This window comes from Lissotriton vulgaris, chromosome 5, assembly GCF_964263255.1.
Source record: "Lissotriton vulgaris chromosome 5, aLisVul1.2, whole genome shotgun sequence".
Taxonomy (NCBI): Eukaryota; Metazoa; Chordata; class Amphibia; order Caudata; family Salamandridae; genus Lissotriton; species Lissotriton vulgaris.
Window position 1 is genome coordinate 1,505,642,077 of NC_141693.1, and position 24,587 is coordinate 1,505,666,663.

Consider the following 24,587-nt stretch of genomic DNA (forward strand, 5'->3'; position numbering starts at 1 on the left):
ATTTGCTTTATATTATTACATGTGTGCGGTGGGGATGTGGCATACTATGCGTATTCTATTTCCTGTCTCAGTCAGCAATTGGTAGCCGAGAGGCGCAATGGTTCCATGTATGTGCGAGTCACTGAGTGATTCATCTAGGTATGTTCTACGGTAATCATTCTAAGGTAGTCACTTGCAGACTGAAGCCTGAGATGGATCACTATGTTCCAATTGCTCTTGGTGGGCCTAAACGTACATAGAACATAAGAGTAACTGTAATAGGCAAAATGTACACAGAAATGGTACGCCTGTGATCATCTACATATGTGGAATTTTCAATGGCCTACTGCAGACATCTTCCTAGCCTATAGCAACGAAAGGGATGTTTATCACGAGTTATCACTAGGTAGTGATGCTCTGACTCAAATAACCCAGTATTTTTAAAGCGTGAACTAATCACGCCAAGGGTCTCAATGTGCTGGGGGCCATGGGGGAGATGTCCAGAGTCACATGATGCTGAGCTGATCTGCCTCCGGTGCTGGAGATCGACCTGTGAGCCCCACGCTCCGGAGTCAGCCGCCTTGGCCATTGTGCCACACCTCTCTCTCTCAAAGGACACTGACTTAAGCTGCGTGGGGTGAAGGTGATGCTCATAATGACACTTCTCATACTCACAGATCGCTGGCCTTAGGAATGAGCAGTCCCAGTTCTTTGATCCGGTCATTGATATTGAACCTCCGTCTTCTTTCAACTAAAAGTAAATGGAAACTGGTTGAAAGAACTCTATTTTTCACCAGCACAATCTTAGTACCACATTGTATTGCCTCTCGGGCCAGCTGTATGCTGACTCAGCAGAAACAGTGAACCAAAGGGACTATATCAAGAGTGCACAAGAGCCTGTCCTCGAAAAAACCTGACATTTATACGAAATAGCCCTCAACTCAATCACAGCAACACTGACCTAATCTTTCTTACTGGTCTCCTAACAGAACTCTGCACAGAATGGTGTAAAAAGGTACAGGTGGAGTGGTGAGTTTACATGGATGTCAAACTTTTCTGGCCATTACTGGATGAATCAACCATTATGTTCAGTGTGTGTACTGGGCTATTACTGATCCGCTCTTTGGATAGTGAGGTGAGCTGTGCAGTTTCTTTTGTTCTGCAGAGTTCATAATTCATTAAAACTCCATTCTTGTCCATTTTACCAGGCTCTCTCTTAATAGCAACAAAGATGTTCGCATTCTGTGTAATGTTTGACACTTCAGACAGGATCATCTCTTTGTGAAAGGGAAGAATGTACTATGTACTCTCCTTTAGCAAAATGTTACCACTGGTTACGTAATTTGCAGAATTTATAATCAACTTCGACACAGCTGCATCTTCATCTGGAAAAAGGAGCAATAACTCATTCACCCACTAAGTCTTCAAATGGTTCGCTTCACTTTAGACAGAAGAGCTGCACCCCAGGGCAAGAAGCTTTGCTGCCCAGCCACCATCATGGCAATGAAAGGTACCATCTGGATTGTGAAGATGTCTTTGTACAGGAAGCCCCCCATGGATCATGCCTTCAGAAGGTTATAGTAAGCCGGCAGACAAGACCTTTGGACTGGAAATACCATTTTAACACCTCATCAGGGGTAGCATGCGCTATATAAATGCACACCTTTACATATTCTATCCCTCCACTATCCTTCCCAATCCAAATAACAGACTAACATGAATGTATGACGTTTCAACGAATTCCGTTGCCACGCATGCCTTTACCACGCATGCGTTACAACGGAATTCGTGTACCACGCATAACCTTTACCTCGACTATTTGCGTGGTGACGTCATACGTCGTTAAGAGGAAACGGATTTTTTTTTCCGATTTCTCTTAAACGACGCTGATTATGTGCAGATTCCGACGTGACTTCTGGTGAGTTTTTTTTATTTGGGGGAGACCCCCCCAAACCCCCCTTTTTTTTACTCTTTACCTTTACCACATATGCCTTTACTACAAACATCGTAGTAAAGGTATGCGTGGTAAAGGCTTTAGTGGTAACCACGCATGCGTTGTACTGCATGCGAGGTTAAAGATTTCGTGGAAACGGCTTCGTTGTAAAGGCCGTTTCCCGACTAACATATCCACAGCTCAAATTTATTTCATATTTCACTATATTAATTAACCACTAATCCTTTCGGGTTCTGGAGTAGCGTGCTACTCGCCGAAAAAGCACTTTGACGCCTCGTCAGGAGTATTAATGACTATATAAATGCAATTACAATACAATACAATGTAATCACAGGTTGAAGGAACTAGTAAAGCCATGTACTTTGAATTGGACTGGATGTTCCGGACTATTCCATCAGGGACCCTATTACAGTAAGGAAGCACTGTCCTGGTTTGCGCCGTGGAGAACCAAACCTTAACACAACATAGATTTCCTCAAAAATTGACCCATTTCCAGCCAATGATGTCAGGAAACTTAAGTATTAAATGGACTAGTTTAAGAATTTGTACACGATATGAAGATTGATCCAAACCGTTCCTGTTCCAACACTCTAAAACCTAAAGTCAGAGAAGAATACTAAGTAAAAACACACACTAAATATATGTACATTTTTGCACAACACAGACGGGCAAAATCTTGACCTTAAATAAATATCTCCCTAAGAAAAATTCGACATGCATCTAATCTCACTATCGAGCACTTGCACTCAAATATTCCAGGACGGGAATTAGAATACTAGATGAACTCCGTTCCGATGCATGTGGCAGGTAGGCCTGGTTGGATTTGGGAATTAAACATAGGTTAACACGTTATAGGAAGGTACATGTAAGCTTAAGAGTTTGGCAGTTTATTATTTTTCAGATAGGTTTTTTCAGACTAAGTTTTCACATGAAACTAGAGATGTCCTTGATGTCCATATGGAAGAACACTTTTCACAAATAATGGGTACAGACAATGTGTGTTCTCCCTCACTGTTCGTGCGCCCACACGAGAATGGTTTCAGCACCTTGAGGTGCCACTTCAACAAAGACTTACTTAGGTTGTGGTTGTCTTTCTTCTGACGTTCTTTGGCCATTGCTCGATTCTCTGCATCTGGAAAACAAAAGAGGAACCGATAATGTCCAAAAATTAAATTCCTCTCGTCTCTCATTGAGTAAATCAAGCGTTCTATTAACTTCAAAACATCAATTTTGCTCAACTTGTCAGTTTTTTTTTAACATTGCTCACATATCTTTCCCAAAGATTCCCATGAATACACATGCCGGATCTGTGACTGCAAGAAATGCCCTTAATCAGAAGACTGCAAGCAACCAGAACGGATGCAGCCATCAGCTGACATTAACAGGTGCACACCACTAGACACTGAAAGTAGACATGAGGCACTTGAACTGGGAGTGTACACTTAGGATCCCCTAGCACGTGGACATACAGTGCCAGACCAGGGTTATGCACGATCTCAGATGTGCTGAAAGTTTTAATCGCATATGATGGTGCGTTAATGTGTTCACCCAGACCCACCCTTTGGCTGTTCAACCACTGAAGCAATTGGTGAGAATTGACAAAAAGCCAGCCAAGGACTATCCCCACCTGAAAGCTCCTGTTTGATGGCCAGGTCAGCGGGGCAGGAGTTGCTAGTCACGCCAATGACTGATGCAGTCACTCTGCCGTCCTCGCCATACAAGTCCATGTGGTTTCCTGAGAAAGGCAGCTGCAGAACATGAAAATGGACAGGAACAAGCATTATTGGGGTAGATCAGCCGAAGGCATCTACTACAGATAGACCAGGGCATTTGTCTCCAGCCTTGCCCTTAGCGCTCTCCCCATCTATCCCTTCACCTCACCATTCCACACTTCCCTTTCCACAGCCCTCCCAGGGGTGTCTATGCAGTTCATCACGTACCGTGTTAGGCACCGAGATCGCTGGGTCAATATAGCCCAAAACATCATCCAAGTTTATGATGTCATCAATGACCTCATCCATCTGAAAAAAAGCAAGGAGTAGGACTTAATTTAAAGACGAGCAGGACAGGCGCTCTTTCTTATAACAATGTCATGTCTATCTAAGCTCCTGTCTCTTCCCAGCTCGTGTTTTCCTGCCTAGCCCCTCTCAACACCTCCCTCAATGTTTTTTTTAAGTTTCTCTTTTCATGTTTTCGTGTGTCACTCACTGCATTATTGCTTTAAAAGTCTTTCTTCTCAAAATGGGCAGCGCAATTATATGTTCCACATTTTTTAATAAACAATCTCTACAGTCTTTCTTTTTATGTGTTTTCTTTTTCCCTTAACTCCCACTGTGTAGGTAAGATGGACTAAGAGGCGCTGAACACACGAGCCATCTATAGGTCAGCTTACTCTTCCTCCAATGGCATTTACAGTAATAAAGGAAACACATTTTGATATTGAGCTATCACCTGAGAGGGACAGGGGCGTAAGCTCCACATCAAAAGACACTGGAGTCATCAGAGATTTCCACTCGGAGGGACCTTACAAGGGTGTTTTTTATTTTTACTGTTTTTGTTAACTCAGTCGAATACACACAAATAGAATGAAGGCTATAAAAGCATACAATATTATGGCTCAGTGCAGGAAATGTTTCTTCATATTAATTAACCGGTTCAATTAGGCATTCTACTGTGTTAAAATGTTAATTGCAGACCTGAGATGAGGCGTGGCATTGGTACCTGTGTTCCCAAGGAGTGGTGATGGTGTGTTCTCAGTCAGGTGGTATGAGATATGTTGAACCTCCTGTTATGTTAGGAGGGTCCATGTCAGGTATCAGTGATTTGTAAGCACAGGATACAACTCTGGTTCTATTTGTCCCTTTGATACAAACTTGTGTGTTTCCCACGTTTCCAACTGAGGAGGGTTGAGGCAGATTTCTGAGAGGTAAATGAAAGGTGGAGTTGTCTATTTTTTGGGGAAATGTCCAAAATATGTTGTTCGGTTCTGATGTCAATTTGCTTTGTCTTTACAGTTGTTATCCCCGCTTCATTCCATGTCGCCGGTTAATTTAGCCAAGTGGACACCACATTTGATACTTCCCTCAGGTATCCGTCCAGACTCATGTCGCACCGGACCATGGGGCAGAAGTGTGCTCGTCCCACATGGCATTGACTGCTGGCCCTGAAACAGATCTAGCTGACCCGTTCTGGGGTGCATGCACTCTGTGAAGAGGCTCACACATACAAGCCTAACCCTGGCATGCATGGAGACCCGCACCGCTTCACAATTGGTATCCATCAATTCTGTGCGCAGGTCCTTCATCCACCTTCCTCCAAGCGTTTCCAGGTCAGTTGTGGTGTTGACCCTTACTGCTGCACATACTAATGTGAACATCTTCCTACCACTCCCCAGGCACAGCAACATCCCTGTAATCTCGCCCACTAGGGGTGCTATGCAGCGAAGTCAGTTTTGTTACCCCAATAAGGATTTAAATGTTAAACATTGGCCCTGCGGGACTCTCTTTTCATCATACGTTTTAAAGAAGTGGGTGTAGCTCCCATTGTACAGATCTCCGCAGCCTCAGCAGCCAGCCATACCCCGACTATACTGCTCTAATTATTTCCAAGGCGTGCAACGCTGGAGGCTTTTTTCAGAAAAAAAGCAACCATTATTGCCGAGCTGTCTGTAGGCTCCCAGACTTGAAGTTTCACAATTCATTGCTCCCAATACCATTTCACTTGGGACCAAGGTCCTCTCAATCATTCTGCCCTCTTCTGATGTTACCTATGCGGTCTAGTGGGTCGCCCACTGCAACCGCACTATCACATAATGCAGTTCGAAGTTCAGGACTCCCACAACACTCTCTTTGATCGCAAAGTAGAGTCTAGCACCACTTTTCTGTAACCAGACCCCAAACTTTATTCGGTGAGCAAAGAACGGAGGTCTTCCAATACAGACAAGAGAATGCACACTGGTACATTGTCGAATACCTACATCAGCCTTGGCAGCATTATTTTTTCTGAAAGCAGCACCTTCCCAGCGACAGACAGTGATAACTACCTCCAGAAGCCAACTGAGCGCTTAGAGGACTCCAGCATTCTAGATACATTGCCTTCGAGCTCGTCTTTGGGTTGGTGGTGTATATGATTCCCCAGGCGGCTTGGATGTAGAGGATTAGATCTTATCGCTTGTGTAGGTGTGAATTATTCAATACCATCAAGAACAGCCATGAATTACACCGACTGACCAATAATCCTGAGACCTTCCAAACTGGTTGATCACTGCCATGGTAAGATATAGATGTATTCCAGCATAACTTTAAGATAAAGCTACACCATCTGCATACAATAAAATGCTGTGCGCCTAATGCCAGCCAGTGTAATTCCCCTATTATGTCTGTGCGCTCTTACAATGTTAGCTAGAGGTCCTGTGGCGAATGCAAACAATGTGGGGGATGAATGACATTATGGTCTCATTTTTCTTCCAAGTACTCACTTCATATGGTGTGTGTGCTCAAGCTAAATGCATCCTGTTATTGACTCTCCATGTCATGCATCTAAGTACACTGAATAGGTAATTCCAACTGACTCCATCAAAAGCCTTTTCCATTTCTAAAAAAAAGTCACAACAGATACTTTAGGTACTTCTCAGATACAGTTGTCATAAATGAAAACGCCTACTTAAATTAGAGGAGGTGTTTCTGCCAGGTACAAACCCATTCTGACCTGGAAGTCCCAAAGTCGGAAGAACCTGTTGTTTTTGAGTTGCAATCACTAAATCTAGGACAGTGGTTGGAGTGAAACTATATCTAGGATATCTATGTCTGGTTTGGGCAGCTTCAAAATCGCTTCCTTGATTGTCCGTGACAAGCCGGCTCCCATCTTGGCTGCCTCACACACCTCCTTTATAAAAGAGGCTAATATGCTATTGTATGCACTGTAAGTCTGTGTGTTGACTACAGTGTGGTCATTTCTGTACAGTACCATCACAGGTTGTCTAAAATTGTCTCCTCTCAATAGCCTCGCAGTAGACTCTCCACGACATGTTCTCTGGAATTGAAGAATTAGTGCCCCTCGATGATAGGTGCATAATTCATACAAAAAATTAATAAAGGTGGTAGGGCCTTCATTCTAGGCAGACGCCGCTGTAAGGTCTTGGCCCTCATCATTTTATCCTCAGGTTTTGGTGCCTCCCATTGAGCACCACTCTTATTCTGCACAAGGCTTTGATAAATGACCTGCTTATTTCCACCGTAAATGCTTCCCACTCAATACAGACATCACCCACAGTTCCTGAACTTTCCAAGGATCACAGAAAGTTTAACTTTCAATAATGAGTCTACATGATGGGTCAATCTTGAAAAATAACATGCTGAAAGGTTTTACCCCTTAATGCTAAACTGTGGGGTGTCTTAAATTTGCAAGACCTTGTTGTGTGGTGCATTGCATCTCCAGGCAGCCTCCCCTAATAAATAGGAGCTGGGCCTGTGGCCTTTTCTATCTATGCTATTAAGAGCTTGATCCTGTCTGCTAGACCACTTCATGGAAAGGAGACAAAGATCGTAGCTAGACCTGCCACCTTAGAAGAACAGGGTTAGTGCCAATGTGAGGAAATGTTTGAAAGTTTTGGTACAGGCTTTTTTCATTCAGTTAGTCTTTCCTTTCACACGCCTGTTCAGCTGGATTTACAAAGCTTTTGACTAAAGGTTTGAAAGAAAATACCAGGAAACAGATGATGTGTATTCTCGAAATCCATGACACACTTTCTAAGCATGAATTTTTCACGAGTGGACCCGTGAAAAATTGCACCAACCTAACAGTCTCAGGAGAAAGCACGACAGTCACAGGATGAAACTTAGGTCAATAAGTGACAGTGACTCGTGGCAGGAGGTGCTGCTCAAACCGTGGGCTCAGGTTGGCTTCTCTCAGAAAGGGGTATGCAGCAAAGCTGCTGGGTGCAGGTACACAGGTGTGCAGGGCCTTCGTGTCGCTTGAATGAAAAGGTGATGGAGGTTTATGAACCTGGTTGGTTCTTCACCTCATCAGAACCACATGGGGAGCAAGTGTGCAGCTATGCAGGGTGCATGCTCATGGACCATACAATGTTTGTGCCAGAAGATGAACGGCATTGACAGTGGCAGCAATAGATAACACAGCAACGGGAACAAGAGCATAACTAGGGTGGAGACTCTCTTCTCAGGCAGGACAGCAGTTAGAAGCTCCCTGTCTAGGCGGCTTGGCATTGGCAGAGGTCAGGCGCCACTCTAGCCCGAGTGTCACTTGAAACAAGTCTAACGCCTTCCCTCTATATATACACCCCACTGTCACAGACTGCCAAGCCCGCAGTAGGGACGGGCCTTCGTCGGGAAACCCTTACGTTCCAATATCTTGGAATATGGGTCTACCACATGGAGGCAGAGCCGACAGGAGTGCAACATCAGGGCAACACTCACGACTCTGCGTCGCGCCGTTCAGTTTTGGCTCGCCCTACCCATGTCAGTCATGAGTAGGCTCGCCCCATCAAAGATAATTCACACCTTTGCTACTCTTCTATTCACATTTCTCCCAATCTGTCTCCCCAAATCCCTTTTCAATTAAATGGATAGTTCTTAGGCGGGGGGACCAGCACTAGAGAAATCGCCTCAAATCTACTCAGTTATGACCTGCTACACAGCTTTTACCACAGAGAGCTGGAAGTCAATCTACCCAATCTGGTACAAGGCATTTGTCACTACTTGTACCTACTGCCCAAACCATTAGCATAGCTGTAGCCTGAGCACGGGCACAGCAAAAAGGTTCAATGCTTTGGGTGGTTCCAAGAGTCCCAGCGGAGTCCAGGACCCTGTTTAACAATGTGCCACAATCACACACAGCACACGCCAGGAGACTCATAACTGGTCTCTTCTGTACATGAAACTATAGCAGGTCTACCAGAACATTAAAAAGATAAGTAGGTTGTCAGAGGACACTGTACCATAATGCTTTCGACCCAACTTGATATTTTTACACAGAACGGTTTTCAAGAAATTCTTATTCGGAATCAGGCTGCAGAAATACACGTTTACGCAATCAGTATAGCTTGATAAACTGAGATACTAAATCAAATTTATTCAATGTGAAAAAAGCTTTAAGAAAATAACTTCCAGTTTTCAAATGATGAAACACTTGTCTAACTATCTGAATATTGGAAGTTTCCTGAGGAGTGGAATCTTTGTAGGTTTGATGCAATGATTGTTGCTGAGATGCTGAACTATCTGGCATGTTTTTCCGACTGTGCTGGATTACAAAGCTATTTCATTTGTGTTACCTATAATGCACACTATGTTACTCCATTGTGTCCAAAGGAGTCAGGAAACAAGTGAGCACTGATAAAGAAAACTGGACAGCACACAAGGTGGAGGCGACAGATTTTGGAGAAGTAGACGACCAGGTTGAGAGTGAAGAAGAAATTAACTTAATGAAGAAGAAGACCTAATTTAAAAATGCAATCTGTGAAAGACAGAAAGAGAGACAGCGAGGATTGGAATGGACCAAAACAGATTAAATCTGGATGAGAACTAGGAGGTACGAAGAAGGGACTGCTGTTCTGCAGTCTCAACCAGGACAAACAGACAACATTGGAAATGAGTCAGGAGAAACCTAAGAGGAAATGACCTTCATGAGTCACAATATTCGGGGAATGGCCAGCTCTGTTAGACTGTGAGTATACACAGCCACAGAGATATGGTCAGCCTTTATGTGGAAGTAGGAACTTTTCTATGTGCAATAAACAACTCAGTGTAGGTTTGACTCGTCATCTGTCACAGCGATTATGTGGAGCGGTGAGAAATGGGCCTCTGACATGTCTTGTCAAGACCTCCCACCTGAAACACCAGGAACAACCGAAACAACTTCACTGATGAGAGGCAACATATTCTAATGACTTCTTTTTGCAGTGCAAATATTGACTGAGCCCAGCATCAGGCGCCGCCTGAGGATCTAGGCAGCAGGAATATGGAACCAGTGTTTTGTGGCCTGCTAAGCCATGGCTGCTGGGCAAGTTTCTGGTGTTAAAAATAAACTTGTGAATGGTCCAAAGATGAACCTGTTTTAAAACTGCTACCACTGGGTGATTGTGAGGCCAAGGGGTATAAAAAGGTAACCATTTTAGATACATTAATTCTCAAGGGGAGGGATCCATGACTCACTGGTCTCTGAAGCGGGCTTTGGAAAGCCTAGTCACTGTTTCGGAGAACGGGATGTCACCTTCAGACAGTGAACTCTCCTCTTTCTAACACTCACATGATTCATTTTACACTTTCTGTTAAACGTTTTATATCCATTCTGGTGCAAGTCCTACAGTTCCAACCAAAGCCACTGTTCAACTATCAACAGCTGCAAGACCCTGCTCTGTACTACTCATGATAAGCCAGGGATCTGCCATTCCTAAAATGCACACAAATAGCCCTGGACCAAAAGGCCATTAATTCAAGGTTTGACCTCAAAACTCTGGAGGCAAAGACAATCAAAGTCAAATACATTTTCTTTAGCGCATATACAGTGAGAGCAACCTCTATGCAGCTAGTCAAAGTCTCACACTCGAAACACAATTTCCTTGAAGACATGTTGCCTCTTAAATTAGACCTATCTGCTCTGTAATTTGTGTGCTTCCCTTTTTGCTTTTCAAGCCTGGGATGCATGCGTTTCTTGCTAGGCAATTGGTGGTAAATGTTTCCACGTTTGTTATTTATTAACATTTACTGTTTATATCCCAGTTTCTGGATCCTGTTGAGGTTCATAGGCTACCTAGCCTGTTATGTGGTTCTTGCTTATGCAGTTGTTGCAGAAGAGCTCCGCAACAGTGATCGCCACAGAAGTCTCTATACAGTTGTTACCAAATGGCCGTCTCCCCAAGCGGGTTATACCTGCTTATGACAGTAAACAACTTTGCCACCTCTTCCTTTGCTCAGATTGTGAGATGAGTTTTCTAGTTTAGAAAACTACTAGAAAGCATTATACTATATATTATACTGTAGCTCTTCTCTCCCTTGTATTAAACCCACAATGCCTTGCACTACACCCCCAAGGCTTCTACCTATCCATTCTGACCTGCTTTAGAAGTCCACATCCTATAAAACAAGCTTTCCATATAGGAACTCTGGTGCTGGCCCTGCTTGGCTTCAAATATTTACAAAGTTTTAGGATTTCTCGGTGTCTTTTGTCATTGGTGACGGTTGTGAGTTACAAGTTGGCTGTTGGTCTTCAAATGTGTTCTTGTAGATGCTTCCTGCCCACACTCCACCCATGCTCTCCGTGCCACCCTTGTTGCCCATCACACACCCTCTTGTGTTCTTGTAGATGCTTCCTGCCCACTCTCAACCCATGCTCTCCGTGCCACCCTTGTTGCTCATCACACACCCTCTTGTGTTCTTGTAGATGCTTCCTGCCCACTCTCAACCCATGCTCTCCGTGCCACCCTTGTTGCCCATCACAAACTCTCTTGTGTTTTTGTAGATGCTTCCTGCCCACACTCCACCAATGCTCTCCGTGCCACCCTTGTTGCCCATCACAAACTCTCTTGTGTTTTTGTAGATGCTTCCTGCCCACACTCCACCCATGCTCTCCGTGCCACCCTTGTTGCCCATCACAAACTCTCTTGTGTTTTTGTAGATGCTTCCTGCCCACTCTTAACCCATGCTCTCCGTGCCACCCTTGTTGCTCATCACACACCCTCTTGTGTTCTTGAAGATGCTTCCTGCCCACTCTCAACCCATACTCTCCGTGCCACCCTTGTTACCCATCACACACCCTCTTGTGTTCTTGTAGATGCTTCCTGCCCACTCTCAACCTATGCTCTCCGTGCCACCCTTGTTGCCCATCACACACCCTCTTGTGTTCTTGTAGATGCTTCCTGCCCACTCTCAACCTATGCTCTCCGTGCCACCCTTGTTGCCCATCACACACCCTCTTGTGTTCTTGTAGATGCTTCCTGCCCACTCTCAACCGTTGCTCTCCGTGCCACCCTTGTTGCCCATCACACACCCTCTTGTGTTTTTGTAGATGCTTCCTGCCCACTCTCCACCCATGCTCTCCGTGCCACCCTTGTTGCTCATCACACACCCTCTTGTGTTCTTGTAGATGCTTCCTGCCCACTCTCAACCGTTGCTCTCCGTGCCACCCTTGTTGCCCATCACACACCCTCTTGTGTTCTTGTAGATGCTTCCTGCCCACTCTCAACCCATGCTCTCCGTGCCACCCTTGTTGCCCATCACACACCCTCTTGTGTTCTTGTAGATGCTTCCTGCCCACTCTCAACCCATACTCTCCGTGCCACCCTTGTTGCCCATCACACACCCTCTTGTGTTCTTGTAGATGCTTCCTGCCCACTCTCAACCTATGCTCTCCGTGCCACCCTTGTTGCCCATCACACACCCTCTTGTGTTCTTGTAGATGCTTCCTGCCCACTCTCAACCTATGCTCTCCGTGCCACCCTTGTTGCCCATCACACACCCTCTTGTGTTCTTGTAGATGCTTCCTGCCCACTCTCAACCTATGCTCTCCGTGCCACCCTTGTTGCCCATCACACACCCTCTTGTGTTCTTGTAGATGCTTCCTGCCCACTCTCAACCGTTGCTCTCCGTGCCACCCTTGTTGCCCATCACACACCCTCTTGTGTTTTTGTAGATGCTTCCTGCCCACTCTCCACCCATGCTCTCCGTGCCACCCTTGTTGCTCATCACACACCCTCTTGTGTTCTTGTAGATGCTTCCTGCCCACTCTCAACCGTTGCTCTCCGTGCCACCCTTGTTGCCCATCACACACCCTCTTGTGTTCTTGTAGATGCTTCCTGCCCACTCTCAACCTATGCTCTCCGTGCCACCCTTGTTGCCCATCACACACCCTCTTGTGTTCTTGTAGATGCTTCCTGCCCACTCTCAACCTATGCTCTCCGTGCCACCCTTGTTGCCCATCACACACCCTCTTGTGTTCTTGTAGATGCTTCCTGCCCACTCTCAACCGTTGCTCTCCGTGCCACCCTTGTTGCCCATCACACACCCTCTTGTGTTTTTGTAGATGCTTCCTGCCCACTCTCCACCCATGCTCTCCGTGCCACCCTTGTTGCTCATCACACACCCTCTTGTGTTCTTGTAGATGCTTCCTGCCCACTCTCAACCGTTGCTCTCCGTGCCACCCTTGTTGCCCATCACACACCCTCTTGTGTTCTTGTAGATGCTTCCTGCCCACTCTCAACCCATGCTCTCCGTGCCACCCTTGTTGCCCATCACACACCCTCTTGTGTTCTTGTAGATGCTTCCTGCCCACTCTCAACCCATACTCTCCGTGCCACCCTTGTTGCCCATCACACACCCTCTTGTGTTCTTGTAGATGCTTCCTGCCCACTCTCAACCGTTGCTCTCCGTGCCACCCTTGTTGCCCATCACACACCCTCTTGTGTTCTTGTAGATGCTTCCTGCCCACTCTCAACCTATGCTCTCCGTGCCACCCTTGTTGCCCATCACACACCCTCTTGTGTTCTTGTAGATGCTTCCTGCCCACTCTCAACCTATGCTCTCCGTGCCACCCTTGTTGCCCATCACACACCCTCTTGTGTTCTTGTAGATGCTTCCTGCCCACTCTCAACCGTTGCTCTCCGTGCCACCCTTGTTGCCCATCACACACCTTCTTGTGTTTTTGTAGATGCTTCCTGCCCACTCTCCACCCATGCTCTCCGTGCCACCCTTGTTGCTCATCACACACCCTCTTGTGTTCTTGTAGATGCTTCCTGCCCACTCTCAACCGTTGCTCTCCGTGCCACCCTTGTTGCCCATCACACACCCTCTTGTGTTCTTGTAGATGCTTCCTGCCCACTCTCAACCCATGCTCTCCGTGCCACCCTTGTTGCCCATCACACACCCTCTTGTGTTTTTGTAGATGCTTCCTGCCCACTCTCAACCGTTGCTCTCCGTGCCACCCTTGTTGCCCATCACACACCCTCTTGTGTTCTTGTAGATGCTTCCTGCTCACTCTCAACGCCTGCTCTCTGAACCACCCTTGTTGCCCATCACACACCCTCTTGTGTTCTTGTAGATGCTTCCTGCCCACTCTCAACCCATACTCTCCGTGCCACCCTTGTTGCCCATCACACACCCTCTTGCCCTGGCTGTTGCTCCTTACCTCTCTCTCCGGGTTGGAACAGATGTTCAGCATTGCCATGGGACTGTTGGGGGTGCTATTGCCAGTTGAGGATGAGATCACTCGGCTGCTTCTCCCTCCAGGCGAGACCGGGGCAGTGGGTGGTTTCGGTGAAGGCCTCAAGGAACTCACATGGGATGCAAACTTGTTCCCATATGTATCGGACAAAAAGTCCCTAACCTTTTTGTCCCGGGACTGCTGCAGATGGTAGGTAGTTGGATTCTCCAGGTGAGACTGCACCTATGAGATGAGAAATAAATTCAAGAGTGTTGGAAGAAATGATAGAAGAATGGAGAAGGGCTAAGGTGAGAAAGGACTACGGGCAGATGTAGGATAAAATTAAAGGTGATAACAGATAAGAAGGAAAAAGAGATCCAGGAAAGAAAGCACAGAAGAACTAAAAATGTAATAGAGAGGGAGCAAAGAAGGACGCAATGGTGAATGCAATATTTAAAAAAGGAAGGAGATACAGTGTTGACATTTATAAACAACAGATTAAGAAAGAAGGGCAAGATGGTCTTTAAAGCAGAGTCACGATATTTAAAGCAATGCAAAAAAACTAATGATGACTGAAACCTATGTATTTTAAGGTAAACAGTTTAAAACAAGATGAGAGCAAGAAAAGGACCAAGGAAACCCCATTGGAAAAAGAAATGGAAGAAAATACCTAGGAAAGATGAAATCGAGTAAGAGGTAGAGTAAGGTAAGAGAAGTCAGTAATAGAAGGGAATAGCAAATGATAGTGAGGAAGGAAGGAAAGCAGTTAAGACAGATGGAAAGAAGAAAGGACTATGTTGGCTACACCGTCTCAAGTTGCTAAACTACTCCTACACTGCCCTGATCAGCTTCCCTTGAGCTCTCAGAGCACTGCCTCGTACGTACACACCTTTCACCGTTTTCTACTAGAATCCATAATCCAGATAAAACTGGCTACCACTACCCACACTGCTCTCCACTGAAATACAAATTAGCTTGAAGATAAGAGCACCCCACTTTACCAGAAACCCAAACACTCACCAGGCTCCAAGATGCTCCCAAGCAACACTGCAAACCAGTAAAATTCACCAAAAAAGCCCTCTGCATATATTTACCAGCATTCTGGACAGCATTTGGCTCACTTTCAGCCAAGAAACATGCCACTCCAATCTGCAAGTTTCCCAAAAACAACTTCCTACTTACCTTATAACTAGGCTTTCCTGTTTTCAGTTTCTATTTTTGGTAAATTCTGGTGGGGTTTTTTCAGTGTTTTCAAGAGATTTCAATACCTTCAAAAAACAGTTGTTATCAGTGGTTACACATTTGCGCACCACTAAAAACAACGGAAAAAGTGTTTTTCCGGTGTTTATGGAACATTTTGCTTTTATTATTGCTTGCTTTCTGCACTGATAGCACATGGTATATAGACAGTGTACGTAGAGTGTATATGAGGTCCAAATACATTTTTGCAAATTAAACTTATTGTAGTACACCACACAATAGGTCTTCAGTGAGTCTTTGGTCATCTGTGCTCGCTCTTTCTTTCCCATGTGAACTTCTGTGAAAAGACCCTCTCAAAATTGGCACTTGGGACGGGCAATGTCTAAACAGCCAGTACACAATTTGTTAACTCTGGCCTCTGACATAGCTTCCCATGCCAATACTGGTGCACTTGAAGATTGCAATTCTCAAGGCAGGTTCTGCAACATTTTCGTTGAGCTGGGCGCTTATGCCCTCAGAGTTATTTAAGAGGTCAAAAATGAAGCAGCACTTTTGAAACTATGGAGGAAATTACCCTTCACTGAAGGGATGTAGAACTTGTACAGAGTATCACAGTGAGGTTTCATTGACTTCAAATGCCATTGGTGGTGAAGGAACATTTCTATAAATCATTGCACTCCATTTCTCATAAATTGCAAAAATAAATGCTCCTGAATTGCTCTTCAACATTGCTTTGTTTACCAAGTGGCAAGCACTCTAACATGGAACATGTTGCAGTGCCAAAGTCACTAAAGGTGTCAAAGAGATGTTTCACATCTACACCAATTATGTTGAACACTTGGCAGACAAGGGTTTTTTCAGACTCTAGTTTTTTTATTATGTCCACTACAGCAGTTCTGTTTTTCTGTAAAAATCTAAGAATGCAGTACAGTGTACTTTTTTTTCACATCACTATCAATTTGCGACCAAAGATCCTCACATTTCTTCCCTTTGGCATCATCACTCAGCAAAAATTCTGTAATTGGTTGCCACATGGATAATATAGCATTCATAGCCCCTTGGAGTTAGTACTATCAGCTAAGAAACACAGTTGGGATGATACTTTAGTTGATGCCACACAAAGCACAAAATTATAAATATTTACGTTTTAGTTCCTGTGTATAAGAAAACAATGCACCAAAATGGACTAAAAAGTCAATAGCATCCCTCATTAACTCTGAAGATTATTAAGATGCTTTCAGCATACCATCTAACAAGTGGCAAGGATCTCTTACAGGGAATCACTTCAGCTCAGGTATCAATTTAGACCGGTCATCACACACCTTTTTCATATATGTAGCTGAATCACTGCAAATACAAACAATATCACTCCAATCTTTGTTGAACTTAGAAGGAAGCTTTTTTGCAGAGCATTCCAAGTGACACTGCGTTCCATGTTTTCCAAAAGTCTGGTGTAATATTTTCACTACTATCCCAGATGCTTAGTGATAGCGCTCTTTTTACATATACTTGTCATTATACCTTGCATTGAATGGTTAAAGCCTGAGGCATTGACAATTCACTTACTATCAATACTGACCCACTAGAAACTGGGGGCTGATGTATTAAGGGGTTTTATCCATTCTCTGTGGGTAAATGTGAAGACACATATTAGGAAAGATTCTTATGAAACTAGCCATTTTACCTATCAGTGAAAAAATCAAACGCAGTCAAAATATCAAATATGATTTTGATATTTCCTGATTCTCTACAGTTTAGAACATAATTAAATAAGACCTAAAACATGCTTCTAAACCCTGCATCTTTCGACCGAAGACCACAAAACTGAAATAAGCAAAAGGAAGAAACAATATTTTAGTGGCATCCCTAAACAACACAATTCAAGCAGAATAATGTTAACCCAGTCTTTCTTACTGCTAGTTTGTATCACAAAGTTACATTGTATTGGCCCCTTCAGGAAGTAAAAATGACTCTTTCATTCTCTTTTTCCTTTCTTCGAATGGCATTTAGCTTGTGGTTGTTCAGGTGTTTTTTCAGTGTTTATATGTTTTCACTGGTGAGGGCTATTTCTCTTTCAGTGGGGTTTTATCAGTTATTATAGGTTTAAACCTAAAACCCCACAGCCTACTTATAACTTTGAAAATCACAAGAAGTTCCTGGCACCCTACAGCTCACTTGAACATCCTACCAGCCCCCATTGTTCACTACACCACAACTTGCACCTTCCCATGCATCTTCCCTTAAATATAATGCTGCAGCCTTTTTGATTATCGTGCCCCCTCCTGCGACTACTTATCATTGTGATGCTCTTAGTATAGTACTACGAATACCCTGCAGTGCATGAAGTCAATTTTATAGAAAATTTCAAGTAAAAAAAAAAAGGATAGATGAGAAAGGCTAGCAGAGAGATCAGAAAATAGTTGACTGTCCAGAGAGACTCCAGAGCAGCACTAGGGCAGTCACCTTGAGGATCTCCACAGGCACAGGCGGCGGTGCCTGGTAGTTGATCGGAGTGCTGATTGCAGGTGACGATGCCATGGGCACATGATGTTGCTGCTGCAGGTAGTGCATCTGCTGCTGCATCTGCATGCGCTCCCGCTGCTCCTCCTGCTGAGCCTGCTCGCGCATTAACTGCATCCTCAGCCCGATCCGGGACGCCATGGTGCAGGTGGGAATGGGTTGCTTTGGCCTAGGTGTGCACAGTCTATAAAAGAAAGACACCATTAATGGAATGCAAACTCTCCCACTGGACCTTGTGCAAGGGTCATAAACATATCCTCTATTACATCACACTGGAAGCAACATATGACGATTCTATTGGGGACCCACTTGCAGTTGATTTAGCAGCATTCGAAGTTTCGCATTGTTCACATTGGTGAATAAATTATCAGTACAAGCAAGTGAACCGTGTTGGTAGGTATATGCTTGCGAATGTTGCACTTACATTAAGGGGGTTTATAGTACAGGGCATGTTTTCCTTTCGTTTACACTAAGCCCTTTTAATGAATACACATACTTTAGTACATAGACCTAGCAGCAGTGGCTTTTGTAACAATTTGCCCTCTGTGACTTTTGCTATATCCTCGTATTCTGATGCCATTAATGTACGTTGAAAGCATATGTTATATCCGTATGAAAATATTTGAATTTGACACAATACTAGTGCCAGGTAATGATTTTTATAATTTTTAACGTAAACAGAGTTGTCCAACAAGTACTGTTTTTCCTTACAAAGGTTTCGAAAATCCTGGATTTGGGGTAAAAAAAAATGATGGACGAAACATTTATGACTATATGACAACTATAACGAAACACTTCTAACTATATGATGGTCGTCTGACAAGATATCTGGCCAAAACATGGTGTGGACAGAACATTGTGTCAAAAATATCAAGTACCAAAATATGGAGAAAGTAAGTGCAAATAGGTAAGTATAGATTTACCATTCTTAACGCCACATCTATGTGCATTTAAGATCTATATATCGCCAAGGCACATGTACGTGGAGTTAAGTGTAGTAAAACGTTGCTTGCTCATAGAAATTTAAATTCACAATATTTTTGCCCTCGATATTCTTGACACGATATTTTGTCCACATAATGTTTTTTCTACAATATTTTGTCCAAACACCCTATATGACAACTAGGATGAAACACTCATGACTACAGCCATTGTTGTTTAATGGCTTACATAATTGAGTGTTAAGGGAGCACTTGTCTCAAATTAACCGGAGTTTTTTTTCCTTCCAAATCCACATCCACCTTTATATAGAATGGGTCTCTTCTCTTATGTTATGTTACCGAATCACACACTATATACAAATGTTGTTGCAGACAAATTTGATTCTATAGCTCTAGGAACAATACATAGTTGTCTAGAAAGAAAAATTCACGTAAATAGGCCAAAGGTGCATTTAGCTAAAAATAGCCACTAAAATTAATTACTGAATAAAATTGTAGAGTACATATATGCACTCGCCAAACAATTTGAAACGTAACCAAAACATTCAGAGCCCTTGAGCGGACTTAGTTTGATGCTATTATGGTAAACTTTACGCAAGGGCAAAGGGTAAGGTTGCAGTCTCTGACCTCAAGTGACTATCAAATGCTGCCAATTTGGCAGATTAGGATTACAGAAAAAGTGCAAACATGACGCAGATAAGACTGCAGTAGTCCTTTTTCAGTTGCTTTTCTGGAACAAACATTGATTTCAACATTATAGGGCATTCCCACTCACTATTGTCGCATATTTGCACCGTTCAACTTCAAAGCTGAAGAAAGGAATCGGACTTGCTGCCATGTGCATGCTTAGGACCTGCCTGTGGGGAAGACGTGTTCATCTGAAGAGCCATTGCAATTCTGAAAGCCAGTGAACAGAAAATGGACAGAACACGACCCAACACAAATGCCTCACTTAAAGTGCCATATGCCCTCCTTTTATTGAGTTTCATCTTGCGTGGGAGCTATCAGCACCCTGACACTTATATCCCAATGTAATCGAGGACAGCAAAGGCACTCACTTTGTTATCACTTTACAAATGCCTAAGAGAAACTATGAATTAGAGGTAGGTTTTTAACATTGTTCAATCCCTTTATATGAAAGAGATATACATGCACTGTCAGAATGTCTGTTTGTAAGAGTAAATACACTAATAACGGTTATTTAGTACTTACTAATCAATTTAATTATTTATTTTCTTACATAGCACTACTCATTGCAATAAAGGGTATCAGGGTGCTTTACATTACACACATAGTATACAGAGAAGAAGAAACATACACATTTGTAAATTAATACACAAAAAACTTTACATAAGAATGATGTATGTAGGAGTCACACATCAATTTCGGTAGGCACTATACGTTAAGAATGCTATGTTTGGAAATACACAAAGTCAAGAGTTTAAACGTAACACAGTGGCTGAAGTTGTCTGTGCTAATAAGACTTTATTATTACCCAACATAACAATTTTTTTAAAATCTTACAACACGAAATATTGAGGGGAAAAAGTAAAGTTCTAAATGTATGGCTTGCAATTTGCATAGAGTTCCTTTTTAGCACATTGTGCTATATTAGAAGGATTGCAACTTATGAATTGCAAGTAACAAAATGATTTCTGTACCAAAAGCAGTAACGAAGTACGCTATCGACATAAAATACAAATGTGGGATCTAAACGTTACAGATTGTGCTTTGCAGCAGGCACATTAACCCTCTGTTGCTTTATGATGACCCAAAACTGTGACTAGACAAAACACAGATGTCTCCAGCAAATGCATTACCAACTAGAGTTATCTTACCATTATTATCACCTGAAAATTGCTGGACAAAGATCTCAGCAGAAGATACCTTAACCCTCTAAGATATTTTACCATGCTGACTGTGTGTGACCAATTAAGCAACCTAGAACAAATACATGAGGGAGGCAGCTGGAAAACACACACATTCTTGTAGAGGGTTTAAACACAAAGAAAAAAGTAACATCTGAAAAATGAGCAGTGGAAGAACAAAAGAAATGCGTCCGTACTCCAGGAGAGGGACAATCACAAGAAGAGGAAGGAAAGCTTATGGAAGCTGACAAATAAGAAGCAAGCAAATGAGAGTGACAATGAAGCCAACCAATGGTAAGCAGTGGGTGGGCACTAAGCTTACTGTAAGTTAACAAACTGTCTCGCAACAAATAGCACATGCTCTGTCTTAAGCGACACCTACAAATAAAGGAATAAGCTGAATATCAAACTCCCCTTTTCATTATTCTGCCCCTGATAACTCCGCCCCTTTCTGCTGACACACCTTACCCCCAATTTATTGGATCCAGGGTCATTTTATTTGCATTTCTAACACTATCAGAAATTGTGTACCAGCAAATACTGTGTGACAGTTAATACCTGCACACACTATCAGAAATTGAGTTCCAACAGATACTGCATGACAGTCAGTAACTCCATACACTGTAATACTGAGTAACTTGTAGACACTGTGAGCCAGTGAGTCCTGCAGATACCCTGGTGCCCTCATACCCTGTGAGAAAGTGAGCAATGACAGATGCTGTGCGACAGCACGTACCTGCAGATACTGTGGGACTGTTAATGCCTGCATACTGCCAGGAAGTGAGTATCAGCAGGCACTGTGATAGCCAATAACTGCATACACTGTGAGAAAATGAGTAACAGCAGATAGTGCTACAGTCAATGACAGCATATAATGTAAGGAAGTGAGTACTTGCAGTGCAGTAAACACAGAGTACCTGCAGACACTGTAAAACAGTGATAACAGTTACAGTAAGCAAATATATTGACACCGTAAGGCATTACCTCCAGACGCGGCGACCATAAGTACATGCACTTTCTGTGAGACATAATCTTCCGCTAGTATAATAAGGCACGCAGTATTTGCATGTACAATGAGGCTGTGAGTACTTATTAAAAAGAAGTGCTTGCACTTCTGTTTTACATTACAAACATGTTACCGGCTAAACTGGGATTGTTCAGGGACAGACTTACCTTTCCGCATTCTGCTCCTTGAAGTGGAGAGTGGCGGGGAGACATTCCACAAGCTGAGCCCGATGTAAGTGGAGCGGCATCCTCCGACTGACGCAGACCGACCTTCGCACTGTCGGGGGCGCTCTGTGCAACACAGGATGCAGACTCTTCGCCCGGTACCTCCAGGCACTCATAGAGTAACACAGGATGTAAACTCTTCACTCTGTACCTCCAGACACTCACAGAGTAACACAGGATGTAAACTCTTCACACTGTACCTCCAGATACTCACAGAGTAACACAGGATGTAAACTCCTTAACCAGCAGCTCGAGGCCCTCACAAAATAACACAATGCGGACTTCACCTGGTGCTGCCAGGCTCTCACAGAGTAACATAGGATGTAAACTCTTCACGCTGTACCTCCAGGCACTCACAAAGTAACAATTGGTGTACTGTTGAACCAGTAGCTCCTAGAGCTCACAGAGTAACACTACACTGATTCTTCACCTGGTACTTCCAGGCACTCACAGGGTAACAGAGAATGTGATCCCTTCCTGAGGTATCTTCAGGCACTCTCAGAGGAACACAGGATGCTTGCTCTTCACCTTGTAGCCAGGTATTCACACCGTCGCACAGGAAGAAAACTCTTCACCAAGTAGCTCCAGGGACTCACACAGAAGCAGAGGACACTGACTCTTCACCTGGTACCTACAGGCACTCACAGAGTAACACAGAATGTGATCTCTGCCTCTGGTATCTCCAGACACGCTCAGAGGAACACAGGATGTAAACTCTTCAACTGGTATCTCCTAGCGCTCACAGATGCTGACTCTTCACCTGGTACCTCTAGGCACTCACAGAGTAGCTCAGAATGTGGACTCTTGCTCCGGTATCTCCATGCAGAGTAGCACAGAACACAAACTCTTCACCTGGTACTTCTAGGCACTCACAGAGTAGTACGGGATATGTACTCTTGCTCTGGTATCTCCAGGCACAAACAGAGTAGCACAGGATGTGGACTCTTCACCTGGTACTTCTAGGCACTTTCAGAGTAGCACGGGATATGTACTCTTGGTCTGGTATCTCCAGGCACGCACAAAGCAGAGCAGGGTGCACGGTCTTCCTTTGGTAACTCTAAGTAGTTACGGTGCCCTCCCTTTCTCGTGCCTCTTCAGGGACACACAGTCCGGGGCAGCGACACAGATCCTTTACCACTAACCCCTCATGGCACCTCCCGCTCCCAAACTTGACAATGTCCCAACCACTCCCCGTACTCTGGACCAGCCCTGGGCATGAGCCAGAGTACAGGGCTGGAGGGCAGGTTGCCCGAGGGGTGTTGGCTGTTGCTTCAGCCTGATGTGCTCAAGGCATTGAACAGTGTCCAGAATGACAGGCCGCTCAGGATAAAGAGGGGTCATTGTCTCGGGCATGGGAGAGCTTGGCCTTGAAGTACTGGTCGCTGTAGCTTCTGTTCCTCCATCATCCCTAGCGAGGGGAGTGACGCGCCAGCATGCGCCCCTCCCCTCAAACACTGTGCAAAAGCATCAATGAAGTATTCATTCACATTGGCATTGTGAAACTAGAGTACAGTCTTCAAAGGAAACAATACGCGTGTACGCATTATCATTCCATATAAGCCTTTATGTTGGACTTGAATTGGAGATCAGTGCATTTTCATCGTAAGAATCATATTGTTCCTACTTTACCCTCACATATGAGCAAAATTAATTAAATCCGCTTAATAACCCGAGCCGCGGAGCCTATGCAAAAAACATTTAGTCCAACTGTGAGAGACCCTGTTGGATTTAGGCAATTAAGGCAGTTAGGTAATGCAAGGTCAATATAAGGGAATATTTCATTGGTTAGTTAATTAGTTCCCCTAAAGCAGATGTATGATGTGTAAATCCTGAGTTTGGGATAAATGTTTCTCAAGATTGTGGGCATAGCCTCAGAAAAAGATTGGTTGAGTGTTTTCCGCAGTCTTGGTATTCACAGCCCAGCATTCAGTAGCACCTTGACGGGCTTCTAAGAAAAACGTGCATTTTAAAAAAGAAATTGTTTTTTATTAGTCTCTGATCACTAGTTTCGACCAAAGTCTTATTCCTACCTTTTGAAGCCCTTCAGATGCACAACACACCCAATGCCTAGTTGGCATGATTCTTATAGCCTGTCCCTCCCCAAGATGATGGTATGCAATGCTTTCAGCATACACTTGCCTTCTGGTTTCAGCATACACTTGCCTTCTAGTGTCCGCATACACTTGCCTTCTAGTGTACGCATACACTTGCCTTCTAGTGTACGCATACACTTGCCTTCTAGTGTCAGCATACACTTGCCTTCTAGTGTCAGCATACACTTGCCTTCTAGTGTCAGCATACACTTGCCTTCTAGTGTCAGCATACACTTGCCTTCTAGAGTCAGGATACACTTGCCTTCTAGAGTCAGCATACACTTGCCTTCTAGTGTCAGCATACACTTGCCTTCTAGTGTCAGGATACACTTGCCTTCTAGTGTCAGCATATACTTGCCTTCTTGTGTCAGCATACACTTGCCTTCTAGTGTCAGGATACACTTGCCTTCTAGTGTCAGCATATACTTGCCTTCTTGTGTCAGCATACACTTGCCTTTGGACTTAGTCCTGTGTATGGCAAAAAGGTCGCATAATTTGTTTCCATGTACCAGATTCTGTATTGTGGACAGTGATGGTCCCTCTAACCATTCTCAACTACCTCAAGGTCTTCAACCTCGGGTGCTCTCTAATCATTTCCAAAGGGATCTCCAGACATGTAGGGATGGATCTCAGAGTGAATGAGTTTTCCAAT

The 24,587-nt window shown here is 44.0% G+C and overlaps 1 protein-coding gene across 2 annotated transcripts in view; it reads right to left on the bottom strand.

Moving 5' to 3' along the window:
* The window catches only part of TFEB (transcription factor EB), a 242,387-nt gene that overhangs the window by 18,525 nt on the left and 199,275 nt on the right, over positions 1-24,587 (bottom strand). Inside the window, exons 1-7 of one of the 2 annotated variants that reach the window (XM_086923534.1) lie at positions 21,786-22,031; positions 17,747-17,987; positions 14,069-14,326; positions 3,874-3,954; positions 3,561-3,681; positions 3,009-3,065; positions 655-730 (exon numbers count right to left, since the gene is read on the bottom strand). In XM_086923534.1, coding sequence (XP_086779660.1) covers positions 655-730; positions 3,009-3,065; positions 3,561-3,681; positions 3,874-3,954; positions 14,069-14,326; positions 17,747-17,987; positions 21,786-21,958 — 1,007 coding nt within the window. In that variant the 5' untranslated portion in view covers positions 21,959-22,031. Of the gene's footprint in view, positions 1-654; positions 731-3,008; positions 3,066-3,560; positions 3,682-3,873; positions 3,955-14,068; positions 14,327-17,746; positions 17,988-21,785; positions 22,032-24,587 lie in introns of those variants that run through there. The other variant, XM_086923535.1, reaches the window with a different exon arrangement.